The following is a 22,999-nucleotide window of genomic DNA, read 5'->3' on the forward strand; positions in this document are numbered from 1 at the left end:
GAATCAAGTATCGAAATTGACAGGAAACTTATATCTAATCTTTATATACATATTTTTTATAAAAAAAAAAAATTGATTCGAATTTTTTCTTACTCCAGTCCAATTTGATTTCAATACAATTTAATTCGATTTCGATTTTGGATTGGGTCCGGTATCACACTTGATTTATTTGGTTTCATCACTCGACAATCGGTTTAAATCAGTTTGGAACCCATCCGATTCGGTTCAATAAGATGCCTAGACCGTAATCTATGAATTTTTATTAATAAAATTCATGTTTACTGAGTAAAAAATTAATTTGAATTTGAATACTAAAATGATTCATTCAGTTGACTCTTGAACAACAGAAGAATTTTGAGAGGTGGAGTAGCAGAAACCTACGCCACACATTCTTCGTATCTTCACTATATACAAACTTAACCATGTTCGTTGTTCACAGAAGTACAGTAATGGCGGCTTTCTCGTTGTCGTTATCAAATCACTGTTTCCGCACTTTCCCATCTCCTAGACGACGCCACCTCAACACTTTTGCAATTCTACCGCCTTCTTTTGCTGTCCAACCCCATTTCCATAATTGGCACGTCAATACAAATGCGCGCATGTTATGGCGGGCTAAATTTTCCTATGTCGCTACTGAAGTCACCGAGACACCTCCCCCTGTCCCGCCGCCAGCGGGAGGAGGAGATACCGATGCTGATACGGGTGCTGATCGGGTCAAAGTGGTGCTGCCCACGAACGAATCCTCCGAAAGTCTCCTCAGAATTCGTCACACGGTAACAAATTTGTATTTGATTTTTACTGGGTTGTTAAGGATGTGCTTGTTGTGAATCATGAGGTTTTGGGTTGGGTTGGGTTTTGTGTACCTTGTGCTTTTGAGACAATTGCACTTATTGTTATTGATTTTTGCCTTTTGGGGTCAATTCTATATGTTTTTACTTTGTGAAAATGGTGAAGAAAGTTTATTCACTAAAACAAGCTGAATCCATAGTTAATTGTTGAGACATTATTTTTGGAGTGCGGTGTACATTGTTTTTGCGGCATTAAAATGGTGTTCAAGGGACTGAATTACAATTATTTTCATTTTTTTTTTTTGAATCTCTTTAGTTGTTGAATGCTGTTTTAGGGATGAAATGTTAATTATTTTCGGGAAGTTACGATCGTTTTAAATTTGAATTTCATTTTTAAAATACCCATTTGTGCTACCAATCAACTGCTGTGGCAGCCTGGAAGATTGGAAGTCTATAGGAACAAGTTTTTCTGTCGAAATCAAATTTGATGCATGGAACTGGATTGATATGATAAAGTTGTATACTTGTTTGAATGGTTCAGCTGTCAGCACACCGGATACTGATTAGTTTTAGTTCTTATTGAAAAGTCATGATTCGTTCGTATGCAGTGTGCTCACGTAATGGCCATGGCTGTTCAAAAGCTTTACCCAAAAGCGAAAGTGACAATCGGTCCATGGATTGAGAATGGGTTTTATTATGACTTTGATATGGAACCTCTGACAGACAAGGACCTTAAGAACGTTAAAAAAGAAATGGTGAGCTTATTTTGTCTTGTGATTGGAATTCTCCATTTTTATTTCTTCTTAGTTTTTACTACTGCATGGGTGGTCGTTGTGTGTATTCATTGGATTACGCTTTTTTGGGACATAATTTATATCTTGAATTAACTGTAGGATCGCATTATTGGTCGGAATTTACCTTTAATTAGAGAAGAAGTGACCAGAGATGAAGCTCAGAGAAGAATAATGTCCATTAATGAGCCCTACAAGATTGAGATTCTAGAATCCATTAAAGAGGAACCTATCACCATCTATCATATAGGTATTGCCTGTTCAGTTAATTCATTGCAAAACTATTTATCACTCAACTATTAAGCAGCTAGAGCTGCATCCGAAACATTTAAAAACATTTTACTTCCGGAATGATGGGTTCTTTGTGCTGGTTAACCAAATAGTTTGTCCTTCCTTTGTCATGCTGTAGGAGATGAATGGTGGGATCTCTGTGCAGGGCCGCATGTCGATTCGACTGGAAACATAAATAGAAAAGCTTTTGAACTTGAGTCTGTTGCCGGTGCTTATTGGAGAGGAGACACAAATAAGCCAATGCTGCAAAGAGTTTATGGCACAGCTTGGGAGAGTGAGAAACAACTGAAAGCTTATCTTCACTTCAAAGAGGAGGCTAAAAGACGGGATCATCGTCGAATTGGTCAAGATCTCGATCTGTTTTCTATACAGGTGCATTGCTAAATTGAATACTCTCTGTAGTCTGTAGTCATACTCTTTGTACAAAATGAGTTTTTCAAGTTCTCAGTTTGATTCAGTTATCTGAAACTAGTTGACGAAAAAATAGATTTGCATGATTGTTATTCATCTAAGTTCCAAAACATTTTTTGTGGGTGATTGAAGCTTCAATTCCAGCTGAATAATTGCAGGATGATGCTGGTGGTGGCTTGGTATTCTGGCATCCCAAGGGTTCTATTATAAGGCACATAATTGAGGATTCTTGGAAAAAGATTCACATACAGAAGGGATATGATCTACTCTATACTCCACATGTGGCAAAGGCAGATCTTTGGAAGGTCAGTGGTCATCTGGATTTCTACAAAGAGAATATGTTTGATCAAATGGAGATTGAGGAAGAACTTTATCAGCTTCGACCGATGAATTGCCCTTACCATGTATTGGTTTACAAACGGAAGTTACACTCTTATAGGGATTTTCCAATCAGGGTTGCAGAACTTGGAACAGTTTACAGATACGAGTTGTCCGGAAGTTTACATGGCCTGTTTCGTGTAAGAGGATTCACCCAGGTAAACCACATACTTTTTGCTCGTCCTTTTTTAGAAATTTTAGGTATGTTCTTTGGATGCTTTTTTGGGTATCAGATACAGTAACGTCTTTAAAACATCTGAGATGTACAAAGGTCGCAGCTCTAATACTTCATGGCAATGTTCTAAAACTCGGGTTAGACGGCCGCCTAGGCGCCGCTTGACCGCACCGAAAAGGTTCTAGGAGGCCAACCTATGCGGCAAGGGCTCTTAAGCGGGCCTAGGTGTTTATAGTCTTTTTGGCAAATTTTTTTTGGGCTTTTAGTTTTTGAGAACCGAATTAAACTAGAACATTAGTAATCGGTAAGAAGGCTCGTGTTTTCAAATTATTCTTAAATGAAATCATTTTGAATCTCCTCTCTCCTTGCCTTGTCCAATAGGCTGTTTCCAAGTGATCGGAGTTTAGTCTGAATTTGCTGTAAAAAAACTAGATTTCAACTTCAAATCTTTCATTTTTCTGCGGGAAAGAGAATGAACTAAAGAAAGAATTATAGGCTCGTGTTTTTATTTATTTGGGATTGAAAGCCCAATTAAAACCAAGATTTGTTGGCTTGCATTAGCTCTAACACGTCACTCTCATCTTCTTTGTCTGTTTACTTATGCACAGATAAGAAAATCGAACCAGACCCTAAAAGTAATATTTTTCTTTATTTTGATTTTTTTTGCATTGCCTATTATTCTGATCCTCTTTAAGCAGAAGAAGCAGGAAGAATGAACCAAGTGTCAATTGGATTTTAACAAAGTTTGGGTTGAAATTTAGTCTAAGAACCATTACAAGTCTCTTGATACCGTGGAATCAGCCTAGCGGCACCTAGTCTCCGTCTAGGTGGCCTAGACTCTAGGCGCTAGTCTGGCGCCCGACTAAGTCCTAGCGAATTTTAGAACCATGCTTCATGGTTTTGTATTTTTGTGGACCATGTTTGAATTGTTTCTGCCCATCGTTAAAAATCTTGCTTGAGCCATGCAACTGAAAACTTTCTGCCCGTGTGTTATTTTCTGTAAAATTAAGTGGATGTTTGAGGCTTAAAAAATGTCTTTATTCAGGATATCAATTCAGTTTACCGAACAGAAGACACTGTTGATTAGTTTCCAATTAAAACAACTACCTTTTCCGTAAGAAATATTAAAGTGAAATTGGAAATTCTATTTCTTTCGTTGAATGTTTCCATCTGTTCTCAGCTAATTTAGAATTGTTCTTTAATGTTGAAATTACCATTGTTGATGGATGAGGCTCCAATGGGTATTATTATTTAAAGGACAAATAAGTGTTCTAAATTGTGCCCTAGACGGTGGCTGACCGCACCGAAAAGGTGCTAGTCAGCCCGCCTAGGCGGCCTTAGGGTGGTAGTTCTGAAACTATGGCCATGGCCATATGTGTGGTTAGGACTCCGGCTGTGGTTTCGGCTGCGTCGGTTGAGTTGACGGAGAATAACGAAGATTTTGGCGGCGGCGGCGGCGGCGGTCCCGGTAACCGGAATTTTTACGGCGAATTGACTCTATGCATGATGAGAGGAAGAAATGATATAGGTGGAAGATCTGGGGTTAGAACTCACAAGTGAACATAATAATATACAAGCATATGTGGGTCAGTTAATGGGTTTGTTTACAAATGGGCTTAGTCCAAATGAATAGTTAAAGAATAGACTGCTAATTCCATGGAATACCAACAAATGTACGTCCACACCAGTGATGAAAACATAGAAATCATGAATTCGTCTGCCAAGCCTAGGAGGGCGCCTAGTCCCTGCCTAGGCGCTGCTCTGGCGCCTGACTAGCGTCTAGAGAATTTTAAAACCTTGTGACAAATACACATCAAACCATTAGAATCTTCCCCACCAGTACAGATGGGCTCTCTTCAATGTTAATACTGGTAGATAATAAGATGCCACAACTGGGTGTCTGTTACATATTCTTGACTGCTCCCAGTTTTTGATAAACTTCTTTAGCGTCCTCCCTTCCCAAGCAAACTTCTTTTCTAACCACATCCTCGATACTAAATACTGAAAAAATTAAAATCCAACAGGCAATTCAGTTCACAACAGCTGGACTCGTGTTTCAAGGTGCTGGCTCATATGGTATTGCCGTGCGCCTGTAGTAACTGTTGTGTTCTCTTAACAGTCCTTAGAACTAAATTTGAGCCGTATGGGGACAGTGGAAATCAAATGGAATAAAGATTTCCCTTATTACCACATGGACAAGTAGGATCCAAAGTAATAATCTATTCCACCAGTCTGTCCATAGTCTCTAACTGGCAAAGAAACGAAACCTCTCCAAATTTGGATTTTTGAACTACTTTACAGTTGATCTGAGGTGCTTCTTTCTTATGGACTTTGGATTTCCCATGCTATACATCTCTGTTAACTATGTTAACCTCTTGTTCAAAAATTCAACAGAAATGTTTTTCTGCGTATCTTTAGCCTCTAGGAATTGCACAGATTGGCTTTTATGCTCTGAGAAAATCAACTGTACACCAATTACCATGGTGGTAAGGAGTCAGCTTTCTTTATCAAAGTTGATAATCCAAGAGCTGACTGGCGTTAATCGACTTATATATGACCGCAGCAACTAGAAAACGAACCATAAGCAATTATGACTTGGTCGATACTCATTCTGAACCATTTCCATAATATATTTTGAATTAGTTTAGCAAAAGTTATTTTAAATTCAACAGGGAGGATCCAAGATGGAATGGTTTCCTACATCTTCCTAATTTTGTACCTCTGAGTTGCTTGATTCGATTGAACCCTTGAAGTGACCATTGTGGTTCCTGTTTTTTGGTCACTGGTTAATAACTTCGCATCGTATGTATCAATAGCAGTCCCACGACTCATATATTTTTCCTGATGTTATCATGCATCGGTAGGATATATTTGCTAGTCTCTGGTTAATTGATACTATTCTGTTCCTGTTCATTTTCCAAGTACATAGTGATCTAGATGCTTATGTTTATATTACTTCAATGTGATGGTTTTGCAGGATGATGCCCACATTTTTTGTTTGGAGGATCAACTTAAAGATGAAATTAGGGGTGTCCTGGATCTTACCGAGGAAATATTATTGCAATTTGGCTTTGATAAATATATAGTAAACCTCTCAACAAGACCAGAGAAAGCAGTGGGAGATGATGATATATGGGAGAAAGCTACATTAGCCCTAAAGGATGCTTTAAATGACAAAAGGTGGAGTTACCAGATTGATGAAGGTGGTGGTGCCTTTTATGGCCCAAAAATTGATCTCAAAATAGAGGATGCTCTGGGAAGAAAGTGGCAATGCTCGACCATACAGGTACTCTCGGATGAGATTTTTTGCTTGTCGTATATCCGATGAGCCAAATTAGTTGGAAATGAGAGATCAACACAATCAATTTTTTGTTCAGGTGGATTTTAATTTGCCTCAGCGCTTTGACATTACATATGCTGATTCCGATCAAAAGAAAAAGAGACCAATCATGATACATAGAGCAGTTCTTGGATCCTTAGAACGGTTTTTTGGGGTTCTTATTGAGCATTATGCTGGAGATTTTCCATTATGGCTTTCTCCAATTCATGCTCGAGTATTGCCTGTCACTGACCTTCAGGTAAAGAAAAGTTTGTCTTCTTCTGCCAGTTTTTGAATGTTAATTTTCACGATATCATAATCTGAAATCAATGAAATTACATGCGTTTAGAAATCACCTTATCATTTACAATCTGGATATTGATGCTTGTTAAATTCATCTATGTTTATGTTTTCTTGAGATTTATGGGTTTTTCCATGTTGATTAATTGTCGCTCGTCTTTTTTACAGCTTGAGTATTGCAATGAGGTGACTAAAAGAATGAAAGATAATGGAGTTCGGGCTGAAATTTCCAGTGGTGAACGCCTCCCCAAGCTTATTAGGACCTCAGAAAAGCTCAAGATTCCATTAATGGCAGTGGTAGGTCCAAAAGAAGTCGAAACACGAACAGTAACTGTGAGATCCAGGTTTGGAGGAGAATTGGGAACCATGACAGTTGATGATTTTATCTGCAGAATAAAGTATGCAGTTGAAAACAAAACTTTGGACTCGTTTATTTGTTCGACGTAAGTGGCACCATCCATGGAGGGACGTTGGAGAAATCATGTAACGAAGGAGATTCTTATTTGTACAAATAATAATTGAGTTCTTAAATTCTAGTCGACAAACACTATGAGCTAAAAAGAATTAATGAATAACTTAGTAAAATGGAGTTTTATTCATATCCTTATGAATCCAAGAATTTTTCGCTATTGGGTAAAAGATGTCTATTTGGTGCAATTTCTCGAGAATTTAGACAATTAAATTTAACGAAATAGGTAAAAGAAATTTCCATCCAAATCGAGGAACCCTAGTAAAGGATCGTCAACAAGAAAAAAACGAGAAGAACAAAAGAAAGGAGAAAGCACGAAGAATCACTTCTTATCGACCCGTTTTGAATGATTCGGATCTAGTTCAATTTTTTTCGGATAATTCTATATCACAAATTTTACGAACGGAAACCCTCCGAAGGAAATTATACGGAAGCGTTACAGAATTACTATGAAGCTGGATCAAGTAAAGATTATGGGTTTTCAACCTACCGAGGAGCTAATGAAACTATTTTAGTCAAATTTAACTGTCTCATCTGTTCACACAAAATTTTTTTTATCTGCACCCGAATTTACATATGGTAATGTTGATCTAGTCTCAATAAGAATGTTAGTTCTTACTGTTCACGCTCAACGAATCGGTTGATAGGATCCTATTGCAACTTCCTGATTGGTCTGAGAATTTCGTGATTAATTGGCAAATCCACTTTGATTCTCTAACAACAAAAATGAAATCCGATACATAAATCCGTTAATAAAAGAACCTCAAAAGCTTTGATTGTATCATTTACATTATTTATATATATATATATTATATTTGACCTTGTCTAGGCAAAATCTTTGAAATGATGACCTTATTTCCATGTCTACTTTTCCAAAAAACTTGTCTACTTTTCCAAAAAACTTAATTCCTAACAGACGTAGTGTTGAAACATTTCATGTTCGCGATCTTGATTTTAATAACAAAATTTGTTATTTTGTTTCTAATGAATTTACCTAAGTGCGCAGAAGCTTAAACTGATCAGGATTCGAACTGATCAGTTACCGAGCCAAAACTGAAAGCGTCAACTGATTGCACAAACTGAACCAGCTCAACTGAAATATCAAAGAACAATTCAACTGATTGACCAACTAATAGGTATTTCAGCAGAAGACCTTCAGAAACCCGACCAGCTGATGAAGAGCCCAACTGAAGCAGTGAAATCAGTTCAGCTGACGAGCCAACTGATTTCACCAAACCAGTTCAAGGTCAGTTCAACTGACCAGTTCAGAACATCAGTTAAGAATCAATCAGTTCGCAGAACACGAGCTATTGAAGCTCATGGACAATATTGTGTTTGAAGCACCTTCGTAGGAGTTAGAACCGATCCAACAATTGGTATCAGAACAAGCTGTTCTAAGAAGGACATTTGAAAGTTATGGATTTTAAAATCCTCTTAAAAATTTTATATGAGTTTACCGTGGGAAGAGAGAAGATTGTTGGATCTGCAACTAACATTGTAGCCACTTCTTTCGACTCCGGATTTTGTTGTTTTAGCAATTTGCAGGGTTTTGAGTTCAACTGACAAGCAAAATAGCTAAACTGATCTATGGACAAGTTTCAGTTTCCATCCTACCAGTTCAGCTGATCATCAGACGAAACCTAGCTATGCTGAAAGGTTGGATGATTAGGAGCTTAATCATCAGAAGTATATCGCCGCTTCATTGCAATATCATATCAGAGTAGATGATCAATGTGGTTCAGTATCAGTTGAGTCCAGTTTTTGTCAGCTCGACCAGTTAGACAGCACAGAGATAAAGTCCAACGCTAATTAGCTGCTCTTCTCGCAAAAAGAGACTCAAGATCGATGCAGCATTTCAAAGCATTCAAGGAAACTAGTTATTGGTACATCTAGTTCTATTATATATAAACTGAATGATATTTGATGTTGTTTAAAACTTGCTATTATAGTAGCATTTCCCTTACACATGATTGGTGTGCTTAAATGTATGATACAAGGGACGCTTATTTGATTAAATAAACATCATGTTTATCTAGTTGGTTTGAATGTAACTGAACTGATATTTTCAGTTAACGTGTTGCCTAAACTGCTTGAATGTTAAAAGTTGCTAAAACTTCATTAAATCACGTAAATGATTATATTTTTAAGGGGGAGTTTTTAATTCAGTTTTTGAGGAGAAGCTTTCTTTAAAATTATCCCTCGAACTGAAAAATGTTTTAAACTCGTTTTAAATTCAGTTCTTGAGGGGTAGCCTTCTTATCGCTCGAACTAAAAAAACTCTTTTAATCGCCTTAAATGTTTTTTGATTCTCACAAAGGGGGATAATCAGTATTAAATTATATTTTATATTTTTAAATCGTGTTAATTGCTCAAGTTTTGTGATCATCAAAAAGGAGGAGATTGTTGGAACATTTAATGTTCGCAATCTTGATTTTGATGTCAACAAAACTTGTTATTTTGTTTCTAATGAATTTATCTAAGTGCGCAGAAGCTGAAACTTATCAGGATTCGAACTGATTAGTTATCGAGCCAAAAACTGAAGCTATCGAGACTAAAACTGAAAGTGACAACTGATTGCACAAACTGAACCAGCTCAACTGAAATATAAAATAACAGTTCAACTGATTGACCAGCTGATAGGTAGTTCAGCAGAAGACCTTCAGAAGCCCTGTAACGTCCGAAAAAACAACCTACGTAAACCACATGCATGCAAAATTGTTTTAATTGCCTAATCATTTTATTTAATTATTTTTAAATGCTTATATGATATTTATTATATGATTAAATGTATGATTTCATGATTAAATGATTATGTGACATGTTTTCATGAAATTAAGGATTTTACCCGAATATTTGATAATAGGCAGGGAAAAGGAGACCGGGGACGACCAAGACAAGAATATGTATTTTTCGTTAAATAATGGCAAGGCTTCCTAATATGATTTAAAAATGATTTAATTTTCTTAAAAATTTTTGAGTTCGAATTATTTTACAAATCGACCTCGATTTTTCTCGGGAAGCCGGTTTTGGGCAAACAAAGAGTTTTAAAAGTTCAAAAATATTATTTTATGGAAACTTATTTTATAAACTTTAATGTTTTAATTAAATAAGTGTTATTGGCCCAATTTAATTAATTAAGTAGGTCCAATAACCTCTAAGCAAACAAGCCCAAACCTAAGCTCAATTACATGTTAATTAAAATACATAAATAGTGTTTTAGAGTTTTCTTTCACCACAATTCCTTCCCATCAGCCGTTTTCTCACCTCAAAGCACACAAAATTTTCGAAAAAAATAAAGAGGAAGGAAGAAATCTTGTGTTCTTCGTCATCCGGTCGTCCAACGTCGTACCCTCGCCGAAGATCGAATAATTGAGCGTTATAAACGCAAAGGCACGTTTATTAAACTCTTTTAAACATAATACAAATCATAATATGTGTGTGTTAATTGTTTATGCATGAAAAAAATAGGTATTCGATAATTTTTACGGTAGAACGTTTATACGACATTTTTACGCTTCTATGAAAAACGTTTTTGAAATCCAACGATATGCTGCCAAGGTAGGATGTTATATGATTAAAATATGTACAAAACATGATAAATATTGAAGGAAATATGCTGGAAAACCGTGGGTAGCAAGGGAAATAGGGGCCGAAGGTTTTGTTTGGTTTGCAAGAGTCTTCGGGAGAGGGCTGCAACGGAGCTAAGGGCGAGCTGGGTAGGTCCATCAGGGTTCAAGGGAGATGGGCAGGGGTTGGGCCAGGGGCTGGAGTTGATGGGCAGGTGGCTGGCTCGAGCGAAGCATGTGATTGTGGAAGCAAGCGTGCGCAGGCTGCTGTTTGGTTTCAGGTGGCTTGTGCGCGCGGTCAGGGGATGGGCTAGGTCTGGGTAGTGTCTGGGCATGGTCCAGAGATGGTTAGGGTCATGTGGGCTTGGTGGTGGCTCGACTGGAAGAGCCCAAGTGGGCTGGGAGTCTAGGGGCGTGAATATCTAGCCATGTGCAGGTGTGTGCTTCTGTCCAAGTGAGTTTGAGCGAGCTAGGGTTTTGTTCCAGGGGCTGGGCTTAGTCAGCAGGGTTCCTAGATGGGTTGGCTTGGGTTTGGCTCAAGGTGGCTTGGGCGTGGCTCGAGTAAATTAGGAGATGGCTTGGGTGGTTCGATAACGTGTCAAAAACAAAAATTAAAAAGCAAAAATTGAATCCATGGGTCCACGGGTGTGGCTCGTGACTTCGAAGAGTAGAATAAATAAAAAAAATGCTATGTTTAAAATTTGAGATCAAAATAATAAGTTTTGTATTTATCCGGGATTTAATCGACGCACGAAACGCTAATAAAAGAATTAATTGAAAGGCCTAGTTTTAATCTTTATAAAATTATGAAAAATTATATTTAAGCTTAAATAATTATTTAGAATATTCTTATGTCAATAAATGTGAGAAAAAGATAAATTCGAGAATTTTTACGTCCAGGAGCAAAACGATCTTTTTACACTTAGGAAAATACGAAAACGCTTGGCAGCGTCCCGAAGGATCATAACGCATGTTAAATGATATTATATGTTTTAAAATGATGATTTTGATGATAATATGTATTTTTATGATTTATGGTAAAGTTGTGCAATTTATACTGTCTAAAATGCTATTTTTGGAAAGCTATGTTATTTTATGATTTTAAAAGAAAAAGAAAAATATTTTGAGGGATGTGGATTGACTGTGACAAATGATATGATATATGATTTTGTGGAGATGACGTGAGGGCCAAGGCCCTACAGGGACCCCATCTATGGGAAAAGGCCCTAGAGGGATCCTGAATATCGTATTTCTATGGTGGAGCCTAGTGTCCATCCCCATGGACCATGTGGAGCTAAGACTGCAGTCGACCAAAGGATAAAAACTAGTCATTTTCAAGGATCAAACTTCACCCAAAATGATATATGATTGAAAGCTTATGATGAAAAAGATTTTATGATATATGATTTACGATGAGGATTAAAGCTATTTTTAAAATGATTTAATTATGCTTAAAGCTTATTTTAAATGATTTTTAAATTATTTATTTATGCTTAAAGTTATTTTAAAATGATTTTACGATTTATGATTTAATGATGCTAAAATGATTTTTAATTGTTTATTTATGTTCAAAAGCTATTTTAAATAAAAATATGATTTTTAATGCATGTGATTGTATATGTATTATTTGTTATCCATGTTTAGAACGTGTTGAGTCTTTAGACTCACTAGGTTTGTATGATGCATGATTTGATGATTTATGGAGACGGTGACGATTGAGTGGATCGAGTGCAGCAGTACACACCTGAGGGCCATTTATGTTCTGCACTACTTGATAGATTTATGATTTAAAGATTATGTTAAGGATTTTTATTAGAGATATTTTTATGCTTAATTTTATTGTTAGCCGATCTTTTTAAAGGTCGATTTAGGAATTTTGGTTAGTCGATGATTTAGGATTTTATTTTATGCACTTGAGATTCGTTATGCTAAATTATCATGAATGATTGGAAATGTTAGGTTTAGGATTTGGTATTTTTGAGTTATGATTTATGTTTTAGTATAAAAAAAAAAAATCGAGATCGTTTCAAGCCCGGCCAGCTGATGAAGAGCCCAGCTGACCAGTTCAACTGAAGCAGTGAAATCTGTTCAGCTGACGAGCCAACTGATTTCACCAAATCAGTTCAAGATCAGTTCAACTGACCAGTTCAGAACATCAGTTAGGAATCAATCAGTTCGCATAACACGAGCTATTGAAGCTCATGAAAAATATTGTGTTTGAAGCACGTTAGAACCGATCCATCACGTAACAAAATTTTAAAAATGTTAACTTTGAAATTCAAAACATGACTTGGGCTTTGTACGATTCAAATCCATGCATAAGATGGTTAGAGTTTATTACATTTGTGTTTTAAACGTTAAAGATAACTTTTCTTGTAAGTATCTATGAACAATCTACAAAAGTCGTCTTTTTTCAATATCCAAGAATTAGGTCAACGATTGAAAGTTGTCTTGCATAGATTATACTAGAAATCTAGACAAAATTTGTGTTTAAATTCCGATAGCGGCACGATGGCGTTGCGGTGGGGCAGCAGTGGCACACGGTGGAGGAAATGGTGGAGTTCGGCCGAAAGTTGTCCAACATGAGGTGATGGCATAAATTTGACTGTTGAGGAGAGAAAAAGTTTAGCTAGTAAATTTGAGATATATTGTCATATTTATAATTTTTATTGATTAAATTTGAATCCTATCAGGATTCTTAAGTTTGAATCTTAATAAAACTCTTACTTCGGAGTTTTAACTTTGTCAAAAATCACTGCTAGGGTTTTTGCTAACTAGGAATTAGAGTTGTATTAATATTTTCCAAATCTTATTAATCAGATAATCAATTATAGTGGTTTGATCATAATCTTGATTGATGATCAGGCATTACCGATATAACGAGGGTATAAAACTTGTTATTATGATGCAAAGTAAAAATTTCGAAGATCAAAATCTTCCACTAATTCATTTTTTGCAGCGGCTTATTTTAAAACTTCTTCACGAAATTACGAAATTGCACCCTTCTCACAAAATTAGCAGTCAAACTAACTTACACAACTTTCAAATAAGAAATCTATTTATAAACTCTTTTATAAACATATGTTTGATCCCTATCAAACTTAATCATCAAAATCAATTCTTTGGATTGAACTATTTCAACGAGAATATATTATTCAATACTTGTATGACCATCAATGGTACATTGATACAACTAGCCGTTGGTTCAAAACTTCATGTGATTAAGGTAAACATTTCTCCTTATTTGGACTTATCCTAATTCATCAGTTCTTCATCAAGAATGTAAAAGTTCAAATCTAATTGCACATATCGAATCATGATAAGAGCGTCTAGTAGCATCTCCCTAGTATCAATGATAATGCCTGCAAGAACCAAAGCCTATTTCTAAAATACATATATCCCGATCGAATATGCAATCTTTGATGTATCAGAAGTTGCAAATGAATTTGATAACGATGTGATGTATCTCTGAGTAATCACAGTGACATCGTGTGTGCAACTAAGAAAAAACTTTTTCTTAAAGCACAATTCATATTCTGACCGGATATTCCTTTCACTATCAACTGACCCGTAGATGAGCGGTGAATCCCCGAATAGAATATATCAGCTCCTACGTATGTCGAACTACACATAACCTCGCCACCTAATGACCCTTTCGTAGTCGGTAAATGAGTCAAAGCGTAACACTAGTACGCATAATTTCAATTTTGTACCGGATCAAAAGAGTAATGATATACAACCATAATCGAGAATTTATCAACTCAATAAATGTTAACCACTTGGAAAGTATACTAGTACAATTTCTCTAATATATTATAGCTATTAAACGAAGTAATAGATAGAAAAATTCCGAAATAGACGAGCATGTAGTAAAATGGCACTTTTTTACTTCACATTAAAATCGAAGTTGTAGTTCAGAAAAAGCGAAATCTTTGGTCGATCCAAAGAGATAAAACTGATTCAAAATTGGACCGAATCCAAAATAAAACAATGTCTTGTACTTCATTGGTTTGGTCAATTAGCGAAGTAAATGATGACATATAACTTAACAAGTTACATTGATTGCCGAAATAAAATACGTCTTTTACTTCATGTGTGTCGTCAAATGATGAAGTAATATACAATATTTTACTTCTGCATTATTTTAATTTAACGAAGTAATTTTTTACTACCACTGTACTAATTTAATAACTTTTTGGAGTATTTGAATTATTTGTAATTTCATTTTTTTTTCATGTATTAGTGAAGTAAAAAAAAATCATGTCACGAAAATTGAACAAATATACATCAGTAGCATAATATCTACAACAAAAAATAAATTAATTTCATTAAATCTTTAATCCAAAATATGGTTTACCAGTCAAAAATTTGACCCAAAATATAGTTACATACGAGTCACAAAATCATTCATAAATATGTCTCAACTACTCAAAATCGAAAGAGAGTCGAAAATGTATATCCACAAGTACAACCCAAAAAGTGAATTCACCAACTTTAACGTCAACAGCAAGTGCAATCTGCCAATCTTTAAATAAATTTGGATACTCTCCAAGGTCAGCAAGAAATTCAACAGCTTTCTAATTAATCTGAAAATTGCATTCACCGAACACATATTTTTATACCATATCTGAGATAACTGGTACTGAAAAATCATATATTTATACTATATATTTAATATTTTGTATCGATTTTAATTCATGAAAAAACATGTGGACCAGAGGAGTGTAAATATTCTTTTATCTTGACAGATACTGATGTATTTAAAGAAAATATACCATCAAATTAAACACAAAATTATCAAGACCTGCAGAGCCGACGTTCTACCACCTAAAATAGGAGAGTTATATTTGTGATTCCCCATTCAGCCACATAAAATAGGTGGTGCAATTTTGTTTTTTTAAGCTGAATATTTGGTGCAATTTTGTGTATCACTGTAATATAAGTTCACTAAATTTTTAGTATACAGGTTATTGAAATTGAATATTAATAGAAAATAATTATAACTGAATAGATGGAAATAAAGGCAATTTCTTCTTAACAAATGCATGCCAAAATTATCATGATACAAAATCAACAACAAATTCACAGGAAGTTTCTCCAATTACACAATAACTATAAGCACATCCACAGATTATTATAAAACTTGTCATATTTGAGATTAATCGATGACTTCGAAGTGTACATAAACAACAGAGTTCTGGTTCCTAATACTTTAATTAATTATCAAAAGCCTTGGCAAATTTAATCAGTAAAGACATTGTAGCATGCCATTTTCAAAGCCAATGTCAAAACAACAAGCTTGCCCAAGCGCCAATAAAGGCGAATCCTCCAAATGGAGCCACTCTAGAATATGTTCTATCTTCAAGGTATGCAACCGCGTAACACCTGCAAATCACCATTTAAATCAACTGAGACAATGTTCAAAAAGAAGTTCAAACTATATGTGAAGCGAGTTTTCCATATGGGACTCAATACATTTATATGAATTCCTTTAACATAATCCAAGCCATTATACTAACATACTGCCAAAGAAGAACTAGAAATGCCGAAATTGATCATTAATGCAGCATTTTACATGCATTTTGAGGACCCTGTAGCTGAGATTGAGCCAAGAAATGGGCACTAGAGCTTCCAAAAGATAGTGCTTTGTGGTTACCAAGTAGAACTAAATATGAAAACACAACATAGGTTCCTAAAAATATAAACAAGCAAGCAAGGCTACTCCTAGTTAATCAAGCAGTTGCCAGGTAATGAGTTAACCACTCCCATAAGGTGCTGTGCACTTAGTTAACCACTCTTAACCCCCCCCCCCCCCCCCCCACCCCCCCAACATAACATCGTACGCCATAAGTAAATTAATTCTAAAGAACCCCATTACTCTTCGATAAGCCAGACCATACATCACCGGAGTAATCTAAGATCGTAAATTTGAATGCGTTTCATAGGTTCAGGCAGTATTTAAGTGCACCTTAGTCCTTAGCATCAATTTAAAGACTATGAAATAAAATTTGCCTTCAGTGTAACAGGGTAGAATATTCAAAAGTTTCCAAACAAAAATAAGTTGAACACTTCAATTGTGTTCCAAAATCATAGACCGAGCATCCGAAATTATCTTTTCTACGGATTCTGTATTTTAAAGCATAATGCAAGCACAGTGCAATAATGGTAAATTGAGCTGCCAATCATGCTGTAACAAAGTAAACCAGAAGCAGACACTCACGTCCCGGAAAATCCCAAGATTCCACTAGTCAAAAGGACTCCAAACTACAACAAATTCAAACAAAAAAAATCATCAACCGAAGCAAAATATATAAAAAAATCGAATTCAACACAATAAAATCAATGGGAACTCACAACGGTGGGATACTTAGTAATAGGAGCAGCAAGCAGGGCTGCTGTGTGAACCAAATGATACACGGATGCCGTGTGCCACACCTTCCAACCAATATACACAAAGTAAAACCCCAAAGTCAAAGCAAAAGAAGAAAAACATACGGGTAACAACTTTGTGCCAGAGACGAGGATCCATTGATGATTCATTAACAAAGTCAGAGCAAAAGAAGAAAAACATAGGGGTAAGAACTTTGTGCCAGATACGAGGATCCATACCTCTTTGTAAGAAGGGTTCTTCGGCTTGAAAAAATGGGCGCCGTACGTTCCCAGCCCGAGAGCAGCAACACCTTTCAACAATTTTATATTTTATTTGTTGAACAAAATAAAGAATCAGAGAAAGAATCAATGAAAAACTGGATTTACTAGCAGCTGGTGGAATCATGGCAAAACAATAGTCAAATATCAGAATCGCAGTTCCGTAAACGACCTATCAAAATCAAAACCAAAAGGGAGGAAAACAGATAATTCACCAGAGACAGCAGCAACTTTGTGCCAGAGACGAGGATCCATTGCAGATTTTGTTCCTTGTTGCAGATTTTGTGGGCTGTGTGAGGTTTCGTGGATTTTACCTGTCTTGCGTTTACTGCTCCTCAGCATTGAAATGAGTAGCCTGTTTGTGTGACCAATTTCGGAATATTATTTTAACGTAATTAATTATAAAAATTAATGTTTAAATTATTTATAAATTTTCAAATTCTAATTTCATTTAAATTTTATTTTATTCATATAAAAAATTAGCTTAAACATCCTACTTTATTTAATGACCTGAATTAATTATGATGTGCATGACTACATGTTTAAAATAGGATTTTTTGTTAGAATGCATAAAATTGTGTTTTAAAGGTTATTCGAGACGCGATCGAGGAACGGAGACCGGTGACAATATGAGAGAAAATATTTTTCTTAAATGATTATTTTTAATTGTTTAATGTGTGGTGTATTTTAAATGAAATTTTTGAAAATGAGGTGTTTTGAGTTATTTTTATACGCAGAGTCGTATTTTAAACCGGTAATCGATTATTGATAAAAATAGGGATTTTTTGAGAACTCGGTCAATATTTTCACAAACTTTCCTTAAAAAAATATTTTAAATATTTTTTAATGTGCCTATATTATACCCATGTTATTGGACCTAAACCTTGCCATACTATTTTATATAAAAAAAACTAGGCCCTAAAACCCTAACCCACACTCATTATAACTCAAGCCCCACCCCTCAAAGAGCTAATAATCTTCCTAGCAGCAAACCACACGCACACACCCACGGTTTTGAGAGGAAATTCATGCAAATTTTGAGGAAATTCAGCAAGGTCCTCCCTATGTCGACATTCTTCGTATCTCAACTCGTTTTTCGTGCGTAATAAATGCAAAGACACGTCTTAATATACTCTTTCTCATCTATCACACCATATTATATGTTTGAAGCATGTTTGCATGAAATATGCTTAGAACATGTGCTTTTATAATTTAAAACACTTGTTAATGGTGCATGAAGGGGCTGCCAACATAGGACTTTGGGAAGAAGTGTTTTTCCACACATTTAAGAGTCCCTAGATGCATAGGTAAGGGCTGAATGCAAAAGAAACAAGCTGTAACGAAATCGGGATCATAGGGTCAAGGTTCGACTTTTTGTGGAAAACTAGGAAGGGGGCTGTGCAATTGCCTTCCAAGCAAAGGGCTGGGCTCGTGAGGGTCCTAGTCTCAAGTGATGGTTGTCCACGCAAGGCTGGAGAGGATAGGAGTAGAGGGGCGCACGGCTAGCACCATCTAGCCGCAGCCGCGCACAAGGGAGAGAAGGAGAGAACAATGCACGTCCTCGTGCATGACTCTAGAGGGCTGGACTAGGAAGGTCTTAAGGGGCTCCGTCTAGGTCCTAGGAGGGTTGGTCAGGGTCTGGTCTAATAGGTTAGGGTCTAGGTGCGAAGGAATTGAGGTTGAGGTGAGCTAGGGTTCGACCAACCTAGGGCAGAAAATTCAGTAGCAATTCTAAGAATGTTCAAAGACTTTAATGGACTTGAATTGGGTTGTATATAGTTTAGTTAGGTATTTTTAAGCTTTGGTCCAAATTTGGGAAGTTTGGTTTAGTTTCGAGTCAATACGAGTCAAAACCGAGATGTACGTCTAAGTTTAAATACGAATTGACAAAATTTGCCGATGGGCTTAAGTTTATGTCTCAAAATATTTATGGGTGCATTATAAGGTGTCATTTTACATTTTGAATGATTTGGCTCGTCGTTTAAAGGCCTAAGGATAAGTTGGGAAAGTTAGGGTTTCAGGGCAAAACGGTCATTTTACACCTGAAAAATGTTAGACGTCCTGACAGTGATCCGAATTCTGTAATCAATGTTAAAATGTTTATGAAATTTTATGATGAAACGTTAATGTTAAAAGACATATTGCATGCTTGGTTTAAAAGAAAAATGATTTATATGTGCGTGAATTTTTAGAAGCGATAGAAATATGAAAAGTTGAAGGAGGTGAATTAATTGTAACTAATACGATGATACGATGATATGTAAGGCCAAGGCTCAGTTGACGGGTGAGAGTATCGCTGATTTCCCTGCCGCCCGGTACAGTGGTAATACGTAGATGGATCCATCGACCTACATCTAATACGAAAATCATAATTAAGGATCTGAATTCAATAAAAAAGGAAACATATACGTATATGATGAAAGGAAATATGATGTAATATGTTGAAAGGAAAATGTTAATGTTTATGTTCATGACAAGCTATTTTCTTAAAAGTATTTTCACTGTTGCTTGTGAATGTATATGTATTATTTGCTATCATGGTTAAGGTTTGCTGAGTCAATAGACTCACTAGTTGTGATAGATGCAGGTGAGCTTGATAATAATGGAGGTCTTGATGGTTGATCTTGCTGGACTGAAGGTGCACACAACTCGAGGACCGTCGCTAGTTTTTCGCAAATAAAATTACGTTTATGATTTATTATTGCTTAAAGATTTTATTGACTTATGATGCTTTTGAGAGGATGTTAGAGTTAAGTTATTTAATGTTAGTTTAGGTTGGTTGACGTTTACGATTTTATACTTTGAATTACTTTCTTTTAGATTTTCAAATATTAGTTGGTTGGTTTATTTTAAATGGTGCAAGAGTACTTTAAAATGTAATTATGTATATTTCGGCTGAATGAATTAGGAAGGAAAAGATTTTCTAGTATATTTTAAAGAAAAAAGAGTAGTGGATGTTTTAATTGGTATTAGATCAATGTTCCTGCAAAAGGTTGTGCCACCTCCAGTTCCGGAAAGCTCAGTCTTCAAGCCTCAAGTCTGTAAATTTAATTGTTTTACATGATTTTTATGATGATACCTGCATGTTTACATGATTTATATGTTTAAGTTACATGTCTAAAAATTTTGTGAAGTTAAATGATATATATGCTCAAAGTTGCTCAAAAAGGGATTAGTATATACTACATGATTAGAAACTTAGATTTAAATGCATGTTGGTTACGTTTATAATTTGAAAAACGTTCAGATATAATACCTCCTAGACACACACCTAGTACCGATAGGCAAGTTGAGACTAATGGAGATCGTCAAGGGAATGCACCCACACCTCTTAATGGGGATGCTGCTACTCGTGTTCTAGAGGGCATGACACGTTTCTTTGAGCAGCAGGCTCAGCATGTTCTTTGAACACCTAACCACCGATCCGTTTGCTGCTGAGGGTTGGATTCGATTTCTTGAGGTGCATTTCCGTTATCTGAATAGGGGAGATGCTGACGGAGTTAGGTGTTCTATGCATATGCTGCGAGATGACGATTCTTTTTGGTGGGAAGGAGCTGAGCATGGAGTCAATATTGCCACACTCACTTGGAAGCAATTCAAGAACATTTTCTATGAGAAGTATTTTACTGCCGACGTCCGAGGGCGCTTGAAGAGAGAATTCATGACTCTCTGTCAGGGAGACACGACTGTGGCTGAGTTTGGTAGGTGATTTGATAGGGATTGTCACCTTGTACCCCTTATTGCTAGGGATGCTGCTAAGAAATTAAGCCACTTTATGGATGGCCTTCGACCTACCATACGCCGTGATGTGATGATGATGCGACCGGCGGATTATGCAGCTGCCACTGCTTGTGCATTCCAAGCTGAGCAAGCCCTGAAAGATATTGACTTTGAGATGTAGCGCAAGAGGCAGCAGCACCAGCAGAGCTCTCAGCCAGTCAAAACGTAATTTACGGGACCTCCGAAAGCTCAAGGGCAACAAAAGCCCCAAGGACAATGGAAGAAGCTGGGATAGCAAAAGCCACCACTACATGGAGAACCAAAACCTGAAGAGAGGCCATTATGCGAAGAATGCAATCGCTTACACTATGGCAAGTGCATGTAAGGATCATATATGTGCTTCATATGCAAGGGAGAAGGACACAAAGATGTTGATTGCCCGAAGAAGAGAGGACCAATTGTGGGCAGAGCTTATGTGATGCATGCTGAAGAAGCTGAGTATGAGCCATACACGACTCTAATAACTGGTAACCTAGTTATTTAACGTTTTTATATTGATTTTATTGCATGAAATGTTAAATTGGTAATGAGAATTGATTGGAATAATGAAGAACCTAGAAGAAATTAGGTTGCATGCTTTACTATAATTGGATTTAAGGGATGACATTGAAAATTATGAAAATTGAGCATAAAATATAAGCCTTAATAATGTACAGGAATGGATTGAACCAAAACATAAATTTTAAGGCTTATATTGGAAGAATTAAAAACCATGGACAATTATTGCATAAATTCGAAATTCTATGGGCTAATCCTAATTTTTGAAGAGTCAAAGGACTGAAATTGAGATAAACCGAAAGCTCTAGGATGAATATGGAATTTTCGAAAATTCAGGGACTAAATTGCAAATTTTAAAAATCTAGGGGCAGTTTTACAAATCGTAGGTAATTAGAGGTTGTTTTGCAATTTCCGAAATCCTAAGGGTTAAATCAACGATTTCCGAAAGTTTAGGGCCCAAATTGTAGAATTCGAAATTCTTGAGGGTTGGAAATGCCATTTGCGAACACTTAAGTTGTTAAAATGCAATTTTCGAAATTGATGGGGCTAAAATGCAAATTTTTCTGGAAAAATTAGGGTCCGAGCATGTCATTTTCGAAAACTTTTGGGAAAAAAAGTGTAAGAAATTTTTCAAAATTCAACACGAATAGATTTGACGTGGTATTTGTCGCACGAAGGATATTCATTCTAGGGGTAGCTATCTACGCATTGCTGGATTCAGGAGCTACACACTCATTCATATCCGAGACCTTCTTCAAGTGACTAAATATTATACCTGAGGATATGAGATTGGGCTTCAAAGTTTCTATTCCTTCCGGTGATCAAATGGCCACTTCGAGCATTGTAAAGAGTCTGGAGCTTAGTTAACAAAAAGATGTGGTTCGGACAGATCTTATCGTAGTCCCAATGCCTGAATTTGACATCATTCTTGGCATGGATTGGCTATCATTGAATGGAGTTTCGATAGATTTTCGGCAGAGGTCAGTGTATATTCGACCGCCTAGCGGGAAATCTTTTGTCATTGAGGCGTCAAGAAACAAGAAAATGCCTCACATCATCTCCTGCATTTGTGCGAGGAAACTTATGAAGCGAGGCTGCTAAGTTTTTCTAGCCTGTGTTACTTCAACACATGTTCTTGTCAGTCAGAAGCTAGAGGATGTTGAGGTCATCAGAGACTTTCCTAGCGTCTTTCCTGATGATGTTTCTAGCATTCCACCAGACCGAGAAGAGAAATTTGCTATTGATTTGATGTCGGGCATTGTGCCAATTTCTAAGGTACCCTATCATCTAGCACCAGCTGAAATGAAAGAGCTAAAGGATCAAATTCAAGAATTGCTGGACAAAGGTTTTATTTGCCTTAGTTGTTCTCTGTGGGGAGCACCGGTATTTTCGTGAAGAAAAAAGATGATAGTATGAGAATCTGTATTGATTATCGAGAGCTGAATAGAGTCACCATCAAGAATAAATATCCCTTACCTAGATTCGAAGACTTATTTGATCAATTTCAGGGAGCATCGATTTTCTCGAAGATAGATCTTTGTTCGGGATACCATCAGTTGAAAGTGAAAGAGTCCTATGTTCATAA

The 22,999-nt window shown here is 36.3% G+C and overlaps 2 protein-coding genes across 2 annotated transcripts; one reads left to right on the plus strand and one right to left on the minus strand.

Moving 5' to 3' along the window:
• Positions 1 to 342: 342 nt before the first annotated feature.
• Positions 343 to 7,011, plus strand: LOC140984930 (threonine--tRNA ligase, chloroplastic/mitochondrial 2). Its single transcript, XM_073452629.1, has 8 exons — positions 343 to 773; positions 1,397 to 1,543; positions 1,682 to 1,829; positions 1,989 to 2,242; positions 2,440 to 2,817; positions 5,812 to 6,120; positions 6,212 to 6,412; positions 6,622 to 7,011. The coding sequence occupies exons 1-8, from the start codon at positions 423 to 425 to the stop codon at positions 6,898 to 6,900; spliced, it is 2,067 nt and encodes a 688-aa protein (XP_073308730.1). The 5' UTR covers positions 343 to 422; the 3' UTR covers positions 6,901 to 7,011.
• An 8,489-nt stretch (positions 7,012 to 15,500) lies between these two features.
• On the minus strand, positions 15,501 to 17,509 carry LOC140984736 (uncharacterized). The gene is made up of 5 exons (XM_073452329.1): positions 17,352 to 17,509; positions 17,098 to 17,168; positions 16,843 to 16,923; positions 16,709 to 16,752; positions 15,501 to 15,873 (listed from the first exon to the last, which is right to left on the minus strand). The coding sequence occupies exons 1-5, from the start codon at positions 17,476 to 17,478 to the stop codon at positions 15,774 to 15,776; spliced, it is 423 nt and encodes a 140-aa protein (XP_073308430.1). The 5' UTR covers positions 17,479 to 17,509; the 3' UTR covers positions 15,501 to 15,773.
• Between the last annotated feature and the right edge of the window lie 5,490 nt (positions 17,510 to 22,999).

Source organism: Primulina huaijiensis, chromosome 9 (assembly GCF_012295235.1).
Source record: "Primulina huaijiensis isolate GDHJ02 chromosome 9, ASM1229523v2, whole genome shotgun sequence".
Lineage (NCBI taxonomy): Eukaryota > Viridiplantae > Streptophyta > Magnoliopsida > Lamiales > Gesneriaceae > Primulina > Primulina huaijiensis.